At 50.5% G+C, this 13,712-nt stretch overlaps 1 protein-coding gene across 3 annotated transcripts in view; it reads left to right on the plus strand.

Annotated features, from left to right (window-relative positions):
* Positions 1 to 539: 539 nt before the first annotated feature.
* SPDYA (speedy/RINGO cell cycle regulator family member A) overlaps positions 540 to 13,712 on the plus strand; it is a 74,242-nt gene continuing 61,069 nt past the window's right edge. For 2 of the 3 annotated variants that reach the window (XR_015877734.1, XM_088467960.1), the window contains exons 1-2: positions 636 to 678; positions 10,081 to 10,298. Coding sequence is in view for 2 of the 3 variants with exons in the window: in XM_088467960.1 (XP_088324086.1) it covers positions 656 to 678; positions 10,081 to 10,298 (241 nt within the window). In the remaining variant the exon portion in view is untranslated. Of the gene's footprint in view, positions 679 to 10,080; positions 10,299 to 13,712 lie in introns of all 3 variants that reach the window. The other variant, XM_088467961.1, reaches the window with a different exon arrangement.

Raw genomic sequence — 13,712 nt, forward strand, 5'->3', positions numbered from 1 at the left:
TTATGATGGAGGGATTAATAATGGAGGATGATGGATTCATGTACTAGATGACTTAAAAATAAAGAAAATAGAAAAGACAGCAGTGCAAGTTATTGTAAAGTACTGGCAATGGCAGATTTACAGACTCTCACTAGGCATTACATATATTTGTGTTTTTTTACTTATATATCTATATATATCTAGATATATATCTATATATATATATGTTTTTATTTTTTTTTGCTGCTAAACAATAAACTCCCCCATTTCTCTATCTTTTCACTGTGTTGAACATATTTGTGTCTCATTATAATTATTGTCACAGGACCCGTATATAAGACGCCGAATGAAAGTCACGTGCACAGAGACCACATGGCACTGCAGTGACTGACCAGGCCCTTATCCCGCCTTTCACACTCACACCTCGCTCCAGCCGCAGCTCCTGCGCGCCACTAGGCGGGATCTCGGAGCCCCTCTCTTCTCTGATTGGTCAGCAGTCGGCTCACAGCCGTGGCCGATTCGTTGTTCTTCCCCGGTTTAATTGCGATTGGTGGAATTCATTCACCCCCAGCAGCGCTGTTCCGTCTGCGTGGCCGCCATTCTGATTCTGAGGGGGCTCCTAGTCCTACTTGGAATACTTGGAGTCAGATAGGAGAGTACGTAAAACGCGCATAACATGGCCACTGTGCCCTGTCAGAGGTGAACCCATTAATCACCTCCATTCCTGGACCTGTATAGTACTGTACATATGATATGCCAGGTGTCATACAGCCATATGCAGGCATTGGCACGTATCCCAGTCAGATACCTGGCTTCTGCTTCTCCTACTTTTCCAGTTTGTTACAACCTTTTCAAATAATTGGCAAACTATAGTATTTATTTTTTACTTTATTTTCCTTAGCACCCGCTAGTTCACCTCAGTTATATTGCTATTGGAAAGTACACAAGGAAAACAGGAGCAGAACATTATGGCCAAGCCTGGGATCTCTAAGACTATTAATTTGCCAGATTTATGGTAAAAGTTCTGAATAACCCCATCCTGGGTCCCTTAAGCTGCCCATACACGGTGCGATAAAGCAGCCAATCCTACTGATTGGTGCGATTTGGCTGCTATGTCGCACCATGTATGGGCCTGATGTCAGACCGAGCGCGCACTCGTGGGGTCGTACATCGCACCCCCTGATCTTACTGCAGGATCAGTCGATCAGGGGATGCGATGTGCGATTACATGCACATGCAGCGCTAGGCGGGTGAGGGAAGGGGCAGCCGGCATATCGGGCAGTTGGCCACTGCGATCGCACTGCGTGTGGGGACCACCCGATATGTTGGATCCTCCGTCGCGACGCAAGGTGCCATCGTGTATGCCCGCACTCTGTCGCTGATATAGCACTGGGTATAAGCGCATTAGTTTGTGTATATTGCTGTAGATTCAAGAAGCATTTTGTTCTTCCGCTTTAGGGGTCTATTAAGCCTTGGATGGAGATAAATTTCCAGCCAATCAGCTCCTAACTAGGGCTAGACATCTGAAGCCCACCATCAAATGATGGCTGGACTTCCACCATCAAAACTTTTAATGTGATGATAAGTAACCATCGCATCAAAAGCATTAGATTAAAATAAATATTAATTTGATATTCGCATGCGAAAAAGACTCTTCACTGGTGGCAGGGGACGGCACTGGGGGCGGGATGGGGTGTGATGGGGGCGGGCAAGATGCCCGATGCTGAGAGCTGCAGGCAGGGACGGCGCAGCTCTCAGCATTAAAGTAACCATCACAACAACCTAAATTATGGTGGAATGCCGCCATCGAATGGTAAAAACACATCACAAGAAAAATATTGATGGTCGGCAAACATCGACAATCGATGTCCATCACTACTCCTAACTGCCATGCCACAGGCATGTTTGAAAAATAACAGGAGCTGGTTGGTTGGTACTTTATCTCCGTTCACTTTTTCTACGCAGGGTCCATAGGGCTCCACAGGAGACCTTGGGGTATAGGTTGATGACCTCAACAGTTAATTTTGTGCTCCCAGGATGCATCGGGCCCCTCTCCTATACCCCGCCCCCTGGCCAATGCACCTCAGTTTCGTAGGTGCTCGGCCGGAGTCGGGCCACTTCAAGAGGGGCTGTGTGTCAGCCGCAGAAAATAGTATTGCCTGCAAGAGTAGTCAGCGGAAGCCCATGCTGACACCCTGCTGGCACCGAGACGCTGGCATCGCGGCAGGGGTCGGCTGCACTGTGCTCCTTTCCACAGCGGTCTGGCGGTTGCAGGCAGCCCTCCTCCCTCAGGCACGCCCCCTATGAGTCCTCCGGCGGCCATTTTATGGGTTATAGACGCTAGTCTCACCGGGAGCTGCAGAGCCTGTGTCCCTCTACATACTTCTCCTCCAGTAGGTCGGTGTATGTAGCACTGTTCCTACTAGACTGTAGGTCTGGTAGTTGATTAAAGTGCAAAGTAGTGCAGGTGTTATTCTTGCATTGTATGTGTCTGATGCTAGCGCTGTCTGCCTGATTTTCTCTCACTCTATCAGCCATTTTACTATCCCTGTACTTTCTATTCTCACTAGCCCCAGCAGTGACAGATACTGACAGGGTGTTAGTTTACTTAACAGCTCAGGTGTTTATTGATCTGCGGAGTGTGACACATACATCCATTATGTCTGGAAGTGATTCTGGACAGGCCGATATCCCCCTCACACAGTCCTGCACTAGGTGTTTTGCAGGACCAAAGGATGGGGAGATTATTGTCAGAAGATTGTGTACCCTGTGTGTCAGGAATGCAGGATTACCTGCTGGGCCCAGCTCTTCTCAAGAGCTGCCCTGGGCTTGTTTTGCACAATCATTAACTACCCTGATCGGTCGGCTTGCTGCACCTCCAGTGGCGCCACAAATGGGGTACGCTCTGCAGGTTGCTATGCCATCTACTTCACAGGAGACTCCCCGACAGCTGGTTGTGGCTCATAATATGCCTTTACAACCTACCCCCTACCAGGTGTCACCTGAACCTGTTTGGGTTAATACACTCTCCAAAACGGTGCAAAACCTGACGGAGATTTTACAGGGCGAGTCTTTCCTGCTAGGAAGGAGGTGCTGTCTTCTCAGTCCACTTACTATCAAGATGATGTGTCGACTGATGATGGGGAAATTCAGGAGTTATCTGTGTCAGAGCTTCCTCAAAAAACAGGTGGAGCCTAAGTCCAAATTTTATGTGCACGGCCTCATTCGTGCGGTCACTGTGGCCATGGATATTGGAGATGAGGATACCTCGGCAGCCAAATCCAAACATGCTTTCTTTAAGGAAGTTAAAAGTTCAGCAACGGCTTTTCCTTTGTCGGATCAGTTAGTTGAACATTTGGAAGAAGCCTATAAGACTCTAAGCAGGAGATTTCAACCGCAGAAACGGTTGGAGGCCACTTATACGTTCGAGAAGTATTTCTCTATATGGGAAGCTCATCCTCAAGTGGATTCTCATCTTACGCGCGACCCTTCCTATGCCGTCCATGTCATCGTTAAAGGATGTTACAGACAGAAAAGTGGAGGTGTGCTTAAAGTCCATTTATTCCCTCTCTGGGGGGGTTGCTAGGCCAGCTATGGCCAGGGCCATGGAACATTGGGCAAATGCCTTGGAAGTGTCCTTGCCTTTGGAAGCTACCAGTGAACAAATTGAACTGGTAGGTTACCTCAGAGACTCGGCTACATATGTGAATGATGCAGCTTTAGACATTAGTCTCTTAACATCTCACATTTCATCGGCTGCGGTGTCAGCCAGGTGATCTCTTTTGGTTGCGATCTTGGAGAGCGGATGCTGAGTCCAAGAACGGGTTGGAGAGTTTACCCTTTAATGGCCAGGTCTTGTTTGGGCCAGATTTGGACAAAATTGTAGACATGTTGGCGGCTGCCAAGTCTGCCTGTTTACCCTCTGCCCCAATGCCGTCGGGATCTGGAACTCCGTCCTTTTGGACCTTCCGTCCTCAGGGTAAGTCCAAAGTTCAGTCCTTTCCCAGACCGTCAGGAGCTAAGAAGGTCACAAAGCCCAAGAAGCAGGCTTGGAGTACCAGGCGTTCAGCTGCCATGCCCTACGTTAAACCCTCGGGATGACTGGGCGGGCCTCTCCTTGGGGGACCCCAGGGTGGGAGGCCAACTTCTTCAGTTCACCCAGTGTTGATGTCACACCACAACAGACACGTGGGTAAGGGAAGTGGTCTCTCAAGGGTACGCCCTCTGCTTCTGCTACAGACATCATCAATTCTTCCATACGGGACTTCAGATGGATCAGGAAAAGGCATTGGAACTTCAGAAAGTTACACGCTCTATGCTCCTGGAGGGTGTTATAGTTCCGGTACCTACTTCCCAGAGGGGAATGGGGTATTATTCCACCCTCTTTTTGGTTCCAAAACCGAATGGTGCATACAAGCCTATCCTGATCCTCAAGTCCCTGAACAAGTTTCTCTGAGTGCCTCAGTTTAAAATGTGGTCTATTATACTGGCTATGGAACCTGGGGATTTTATGGTGCCTCTGGACATTCAGGATGCATACCTGCATGTCCCGATAGCTTCAGCTCACTAGAAGTACCTCAGGTTCGCAGTGTTAAAACACCACTTCCAGTTTCAAGCCCTGCCGTTTGGACTGTCCACGGCACCCAAGGTGTTCACCAAATTTATGGCAGTGATGGCGGCCCAACTGCGGCTGCAGGGGGTCTGTCTGTTGCCTTACCTGGACAACCTGCTATTGTTAGCCAGGTCTATGGAATTGCTTCTTCAGCATCTACAGCTGACAATCACAGTATTACAAAGCAACGGCTGGTTGATCAACTGGAAGAAGTCCTCTCTGACACCCTCACAGAGGATGCTGCATCTTGGGGCATTGTTGGATTCTCAACAACAGAGGATTTTCTTAACCAGGGACAAAATTTCCACACTGCAGCAGCGGGTTTGCAGCTGCCTGCACAGTCGCCGGTGTCACAATCGTGGGATTTGGAAGCTGTGTTCCCGGACTGGGCCTTGGACCTGTATTACTTGGTGCAGACGCTCGCTGGAGGAGACTTGGCTTAATAAAGTTTCTCCGCATGAGAGGGTGCAGCGAACTGATAGGAGTTTGAGGAATGTAGAAGTAGCGTGGTAGCTTGGAAGCTACGTGGAGCGGCTGGATAGCCGTGTGGAGACGTTGGTAGCTGGGTGGCTACATGGAGCGGCTGAATAGCCGTGGGTAGGCATTGGTAGCTGAGCGGCTACGTGGAGCGGCTGGATAGCCGTGGGTAGACGTTGGTAGCTGAGTGGCTATGTGGAGCGGCTGGATAGCCGTGGGTAGACGTTGGTAGCTGGGTGGCTACGAGGAGCGGCTGGATAGCCATGGGTAGACGTTGGTAGCTGAGTGGCTACATGGAGCGGCTGGATAGCCGAGTGGAGACGTTGGTAGCTGGGTGGCTACGTGGAGCGGCTGGATAGCCGTGGGTAGACGTTGGTAGCTGGGTGGCTACGAGGAGCGGCTGGATAGCCATGGGTAGGCGTTGGTAGCCGAGTGGCTACGTGAAGCGGCTGGATAGCCGAGTGGAGACGTTGGTAGCTGGGTGGCTACGTGGAGCGGCTGGATAGCCGTGGGTAGGCGTTGGTAGCTGAGTGGCTACGTGGAGCGGCTGGCTAGCCGTGTGGAGACGTTGGTAGCTGGGTGGCTACGTGGAATGGCTGGATAGCCGTGGGTAGGCGTTGGTAGCCGAGTGGCTACGTGAAGCGGCTGGATAGCCGAGTGGAGACGTTGGTAGCTGGGTGGCTATGTGGAGCGGCTGGATAGCCGTGGGTAGGCGTTGGTAGCTGAGTGGCTACGTGGAGCGGCTGGATAGCCGTGGGTAGACGTTGGTAGCTGAGTGGCTACGTGGAGCGGCTGGATAGCCGTGTGGAGACGTTGGTAGCTGGGTGGCTACGTGGAGCGGCTGGATAGCCGTGGGTAGGCGTTGGTAGCTGAGTGGCTACGTGGAGCGGCTGGCTAGCCGTGTGGAGACGTTGGTAGCTGGGTGGCTACGTGGAACGGCTGGATAGCCGTGGGTAGGCGTTGGTAGCCGAGTGGCTACGTGAAGCGGCTGGATAGCCGAGTGGAGACGTTGGTAGCTGGGTGGCTATGTGGAGCGGCTGGATAGCCGTGGGTAGGCGTTGGTAGCTGAGTGGCTACGTGGAGCGGCTGGATAGCCGTGGGTAGACGTTGGTAGCTGAGTGGCTACGTGGAGCGGCTGGATAGCCGTGTGGAGACGTTGGTAGCTGGGTGGCTACGTGGAGCGGCTGGATAGCCATGGGTAGGCGTTGGTAGCCGAGTGGCTACGTGGAGCGGCTGGATAGCCGTGTGGAGACGTTGGTAGCTGGGTGGCTACATGGAGCGGCTGGATAGCCGTGTGGAGACGTTGGTAGCTGGGTGGCTACGTGGAGCGGCTGGATAGCCGTGTGGAGATGTTGGTAGCTGGGTGGCTACGTGGAGCGGCTGGATAGCCGTGGGTAGGCATTGGTAGCCGAGTGGCTACGTGGAGCGGCTGGATAGCCGTGTGGAGACATTGGTAGCTGGGAGGTGAGTACTAGCAGGAAACACCTTCGGAGCACAGTGGGAAGGCTCACTTAGTAGAACTAAGAAAGTAGTTGCACTGGCAACTTGTGTCAGCATTGAGAGCTGACAGGCTGAGAGAGAAGGAGAAGATTCCTCATTGGTGGTAGTGGAGTCACATGGGCAATCCAAGATGGCCACGCCCATGGACCGGAGGACAGCGCTTCTGGGAAGAAACCAGCGGGGACCAGCAATCAGCAGGAGCCAGCGAGGAAGCAGCATAGTAGCGGGACCCTCCAGAGGACAACAGAGAAGACCGCCCTGAGAGAGGAGTACGGTGCGGGAGCCGGAAGACAGCGTGGGTCAGCGCCCGCAAAGGTAAGCGGCGGGGTCTGATTCTGGGGTCTCCAGAGCGGCATGTGACAGCCGGGTGTCGATTCGCTCGGCAATGCAGTTACTGGGCTCCATGGTGTCGACCTTCGACATGGTGGAGTATGGCCAGTTTAATTCCGGGCCTCTAAAGACTGATCCTTTCCAGATGGGACGGATCTCCACGCCGGATACGAACTCAGACATTGGTACTGTCTCCGGAGGTACGTCTGTCTCTGACTTGGTGGCTTCACACAAGTCACCTTACCAAGGGCCGCCCCTTTTGGATCCCGGAGTGGGTCCTCCTGACAACGGACGCCTGTCCCCGGGGCTGGGGTGCAGTGACAGTTTCAAACCTCTTCCAGGGAAGGTGGACAATAGAGGAGTCCGTTCTTCTAATAAACATTAAAACTCAGGGTGGTTCTAAGGGCTCTTCAGCAAGCAAGGCTCATGCTTCATGGAAAACCTGTGCAAGTCCAGTCAGATAACGCCACTACAGTGGCCTACATAAACCGCCAAGGAGGCACTAGAAGTCAGGCGGCACTAATGGAAATGTCCAGCATCCTGACTTGGACGGAGGGCAATCTCCCAGCCATCTCGGTGGTGTTCACTCCGGGAGTGCTCAATTGGGAAGCGGACTTCCTAACCCGTCACGACGTACACCATTCGTCCCTTCACCAGGAAATATTTCAGCTCCTAGTGGACAAGTGGGGCCTTCCTGAAATAGATCTAATGGCATCTCGGCACAACCACAAGTTGCCAGTTTACGGCTCAAGGACAAGAGATGTGGGGGCTCTGCTGGTAGACGCTCTGTCGGTCAGATGGACCTTCCAGTTTGCGTACCTGTTCCCTCCATTCTCCCTTCTTCCTCGGGTGATTCGAAAGTTCAAGCAAGAAGGAGGCATGCTGCTGCTGGTGGCTCCAGCGTGGCCCAGACATCACTGGTACACAGATCTTTGGAGTCTCTTCATAGACACTCCGATGCTGTTGCCTCTACGTCCGGACCTGTTGTCCCAAGGTCCTTGCCTCTACCTGGACCTGAGTCGTCTGTCTTTGACGGCATGGCTCTTGAGACTGCCCTCTTGAGGTCCAGGGGGTTTTCCAACTCGGTGGTTAACACTATGCTCAGAGCTCGAAAGCCTGCTTCTGTGAGAATTTATAACAGAGTGTGGCACACCTTCTATGAATGGTGTCGTCCCAGAGGTTACAATCCTCAGGTATTTGGAATATCCAGGGTTTTGGCTTTACTACTTCGCCTTGCTCTCTGAAGGTGCAGGTCTCTGCCCTGTAAGTACTGTTTCAACATAGGATTGCTACTCTTCCTGATGTACACACCTTTATGCAGGGTGTGCTTCGCATCCAGCCTCCTTTTGTCCCACCTATGGCTCCCTGGGATTTGGCTGTGGTCCTTAGGGCTCTCCAAGGACCGCCATTTGAACCACTGGGCTCAGTGGAGTTAAAATGGTTTACAGCTAAGACTGTTTTTCTCCTGCCCATAGCTTCGGCCAGAAGGCTGTTAGAGTCGGGGGCTCTTTCTTGTAGCCCTCCCTTTCTGATTTTTCATACGGACATAGTGTTCACTCTTGCTCCGGCGGCAGGCAGGGCGCCGGAGCTAGAGAGGGCAACCTTGTGCGTGCGCCTACGGTGCTCGCGCGTGAAAAAGGGGGTGTGGTCATGAAAAGGGGGCGTGTCTATAAGATGCGTCCCCTTTTCGTCATACTTGGGGGCGTGCCCGGCACTTACGGACACAACGGGCAGCCCCCAAGCGCTGCAGAGAGGGAGAATAGATGCCGGGCGCATGTGCCCGGCGTCTATTCTCCAGCGGTGACTGGGTCACCGCACATTTCTCCACCCGCGGGACACTGCGTCCCGCGGGTGAAGACGGCACCCGCAGGCTGTGAGGGCAGGGCGCTTTTTGCCCTCCTTCTGGAGGGCAGGGTGCTTTTTGCCCTCCACAAGGAGGACAGGGCGCCGCGCCCCGCTAAAACAGCCTAGCGGGAACGCTAGGACAGGACGGTGCTTCGGACTCGCCTTGATTTTCTACCTAAGGTGGTATCTAGTTTCCGCATAAATGAGGAAATTATAGTGCCGGCCTTTAATTCTCCAGACATCTCAGCTGGTGAGGCCTCCTTGGATGTGGTACGTGCTCTAAGGACTTATGTTGACTGTACCAATTCATTCAAATACCTTCAGCATGTCTATTCGGGGGCATCTACATTGATCACCACTGTTAATGGATCTTTTGGGGGGTGTCAGGCTGATTTCCCCAAATCTGACAGCACATTTCGCCTGTTTGCGTTTCGCCGGGTCCCGTTTTTGCGTCCTTTGGAATTGAATAGGGCGAAAAGCGGGGACGCGTGCGAAACTTTGCCGCAGGTGAAACCAGTGATGACGGCGAAAAGTCCAGCATGCGAAAAGCGGCCGACTTTTTGCTGCTAATTGAATATGCCCCAAAGTATACATTAGGATACATTTATAAAAGTTGATACCTGACTAGACGTTAGTGAACTGCAGCATGCTTATAATTGAAAACACAATTATTTTGATATATTTAGAATATAAAATAAGTAATTTAAGGGCGTATGTATCAAGCTGTTTTTTTTAATTAAATTATGTAGAAACTGCAGTTTCTGCATACTTTTATGAAATAGAGCTATGTACTAAAAGCAAAATGCAAGAGAGTTAAAAGAAATCTCAGGCAGAGTGTTAATTAGAACAGCAGGTCGCAGTGCCCATTATTATCAATCTGACCCCTATGTACCGAAGTCCAAAAAGCAAAGCTTTTCAACGTTTGGCCCCGGTAGCTTACGTTTACACAATCTTCACATGGTGTAACTGCTTAAAGCCTATGGAGGCTTAGTAGCAGGAGAGAGATCTTCGATATCTGTTCCGCTGCCTCGGACCAGCGGTGGAAGCTGACGCTGTGCGCATGCGCAGTGTCAGCTTCCCCTGGAGAAGTCTTTCACAAATGTGAAATACTTCATCTAAATGCTGGGGATATAACTTGCAGGGACAGCGGTTACCGCAACCACTGTCGCTGTGAGTTCCCTTTTTGTACATAGCAGGGATATTTTCATTAAAGATGGAAATGTCCCCTGCGATATGGATTCCTAATAATCGCGTCAGTTCTGCAATTATTAGTACATAGACCCCTTAGTCTTGTGAGTATAAGTAACATGATTTCTGCTGATATATGTTTGTTACAGGATGAGACATAATCAGAGCTGCCGTCAGACACCCAGCACAGTGAAATCTGGATCCAGATCACAGAAGCAAAAGAAACTTATTCTAAAGCGCCCACTTCTTAAAGAAAATCAAGACACTTATGTAAGAAACTTGCATAACAACGATGCACCTAAACGGCTGAAAGGGACATGCCTGATCATCCAGCGGCAGGAGATGACAGCCTTCTTTAACTTGTTTGGTAGGTGACTCTGTGTCAGTATAATTAGTTTGTGAAGTATAAAATAAAGCCCTCTCTATGTATAAGGTTACCCTGTTCCTGGAGTAGTGCTCCACTATAGCTGTATACACCTTGGCTGGAGCTAGCTATGATTGACAGGATGGTTTCTGTAACAAACTCCTATCTGTTTTTCTTCTCTGTTAAGCTTATCTTCCCTATTATTAGGACTAATTGGTAACTGAGGTCAGCCTTTATTTTAATTCCTCTGTAACGTTTATCATTTATGTGTACAGTGAGAACTGTACTATATAGGAAACCATGCAGATTTTTTCCAGATAACCATGAGCGCCTACTTTGGAAGAAGAAAAGATGGCCTGCTTTCCAGTATTGGTAGCACTGAGTGACACGGGATGCGAGTACACACTTAGCTTTACCCGTTGCCAAGCTATGTACATAAGTTAAACCACCTGGTTTATTTTTTCTTCAGGGTCCATAGGGCTCCACAGGGAGATATTGGGTGTAGGTGGGACCTGGAGGACCATACACCAACAGCAAAGCTTTTCAATCCCAGGATGCTTCGATCCTTCCCCCTAAACTCCGCCCACAGCCTGAGGGCACTTCAGTTTCGTTGGTGTGGCAGGAGCTGGATCACCATTATAACAGGGGGCTGCATTAAGCAGCCCAAGCTTTTATTTTATGATTTAATTTATTTTCTATTTTTACTATAACGGGCGAGCAGCACCAGACTGTCCTCCGGACGTCTATGCTGCCGCCCCATCACCCCTCCGCCTGTGTTCAGGGGACAGGTAAGGAGGAACCCCGTCCGCGGGGACCCGCATTTTTGCGCAGTCTTACCTCCGGTCTCAGGAGACAGACCGGAGACGCTGATGTGGACACTGGTGCGCCCACGACTTCACTAGACCACCAGGGCATATAATACACTGGCGCAGGGCAAATGTAGAGACCAGGGGACCTGGTGGTTAACGTCAGCAAGGGGAGAAGGCGCTCTCCCTGCAGCCCCTCTCCCAGTCTAGGGCACCATTCCACTGTGGTCCTGGTGTTCCCCGGGCTGCTCCTCATCACCCTTCGCCCCCTCAGAGATGCACGGCAGCAATTTTATGCAAGAAAGTCTCCGGGAACGCTGTGTCCAGTCTCCCTGTATACCTCTCTCACGGGCCAGGTCATACAGCGCTATATCCTACCAGCCACTGTGGCCTGTGTTGTTGATTCTAGTGCCCATTGCAGACATGTCTTGTTTTTCTGCGTTTGTACGTAGCTTGTGCTAGCGCTAATCTCTACTTTCTATACTGTCAGCTTATACGTTTCCCTTTATTCTACTATACCCTGACATACTAAGGTACAGGGGGTTCATTGTACTTCACATCTCCTATATAATTTTGAGGGCTATCACATACTATACAGCGCGGTTGCATACTACACTGTGCCATATTATACATACTGCAGGGTGTTCACTGCACTCTATCATACTGTGTATTTTATTATTCTTGTGGCTATGTCTGGCAGAGGAAAGAATAACAAGCAGCCTGATGCTGCTGCTCCTCCTCTGGTGTCTTGTAAGTCCTGCTCAGCGGGCTTAGCCACAGAGGACCTCATTCAGTAGGGTCATTGTACACAGCCCCAGGCCCCTCAGAACCCACCCTGGGCTGCCATTTAACAGATGCTGGCAAAACTTGCGGACCACATAGCAGTCCCCGTGGTAGCTCCCCCTGTAGGATGACCACAGCAGGTCCTCCTTACAAAACCTTTGCCTCCCCCATGGGTAGACGTAGTATCTACCTCAGTACACAGTTTTTCAGAAAATGCTGCAAATGGAAAATCCTTTACCTACTAAACGGGCTGTGTTATCTACCCAGTCCACCCAGTTATCTCATTCTGATATGTCATCTGGGGAGGCAGAAGACGCAGACCTCTCTCACTCTGACTGTCTCAGGAGAAGAGAAGCCACCCTCTAAACTTAATACACCTGCTCTTGTGAGAGCTGTTAAAACTATTCTACAAATAGAAGATGAACCCGTTCCTAAGAAAAAAAACATGCACTTTTTAAACGACAAAAGGTAGTTTTACCAGAGTTTCCTCACTCTGTCCAGCTATCTGATCACATAAGTGAAGCTTGGAATATGCCCAGTAAAAGGTTTCAGATTCCAAAATGGTTCAATTCCTTTTACCCTCTTCCAGCTACTGATTGTACTAAATGGGAAGTACGCTCAGCAGTGGATTCTCATGTAACACATCTGGTTAAAAATGCCGCCTTACCCATTCATACTGCAAACTCTTTGAAGGAGACTGCAGATAGACGTATAGAAGCTTCTCATACATCCATATACTTTCTTACAGGAGCTATTACTCATCCTGCTAGGGCTACGTCTGGGTGGCAAAAGCCATTGAGAGTTGGGCAGAGGCCCTAGAACAGACATTTCCCCCTGATGCCTGATGCTTCGAGGGAACAGCTGTACTACATATCTCACATTAGAGATGCAGCCTCCTACTTAGGTGAAGCAGCTATGAATACGGCTCTCCTGGCCTCCAGGATATCTGCCACTTCGGTAGTGGCCTGCTGTATTGTTTGGCTACATTCCTGGGAAGCAGATTCAGACTCAAAGACGTCATCCTAAAGGTCCTTTCACCCTCAAGGAAAAGCCAAGGGTCAGTCCTTTCCACGACAGCAGACATCAGCCAAGGCCTCCAAGCCTTGGCTGATGTCTGCTGATTTTACTGATTTAATGAGCCATTCGCAGTTCCACTGTCCCGGCTGTGCGTACTTACACGTGCATGGCTTAATCTTGCACCTGCCAAGTCTGAGGACAAGCCTACAGCCTGACGGGGCGGGCCTCTCAGGGTGGGAGGCCGACTTCTTCAATTCGACCAGGTTTGGCCTCAAACCACATCAGATGCCTGGGTAAGGGAAGTGGTCTCCCACGGATACGCCCTCTCATTCCTGAGGTGACCCCCCCAGCAGTTCTTTTGCACAGGACCTCCACCGGACCCAACCAAGGCCCTGCTGCTCCAAAAAGCCATTCAGTCTTTACTGACATCAGGGCAAGGACTATTATTCTACCCTTTCCTTAGTTCAGAAACCCAATGGGTCTCATCGGCCTATCCTTAACCTCAAATCTCTGAACAAGTTTATCAGGGTGCCCAGGTTTCGTATGAAAACCCTCCATTCCATTATCCTAGTTATGGAGCCTGTGGATTTTATGGTATCTCTAGACATTCAGGACGCTTACCTACATGTACCTATAGCACCTTCTCATCAACAATATCTCCAGTTTGCTATACTATAGCAACATTACCAAATGCAGGCTCTGCCGTTCGGCCTTTCAACGCCCCCCCGGGTCTTTACCAAGATCATGGTAGTTATGGCGGCCTCTCTTCATCGTCAAGGGATCAGACTGATCCCATACTTGGATGATCTCT

Source organism: Taudactylus pleione, unplaced genomic scaffold (genome assembly GCF_031769625.1).
Source record: "Taudactylus pleione unplaced genomic scaffold, aTauple2 ptg000079l, whole genome shotgun sequence".
NCBI lineage: Eukaryota > Metazoa > Chordata > Amphibia > Anura > Myobatrachidae > Taudactylus > Taudactylus pleione.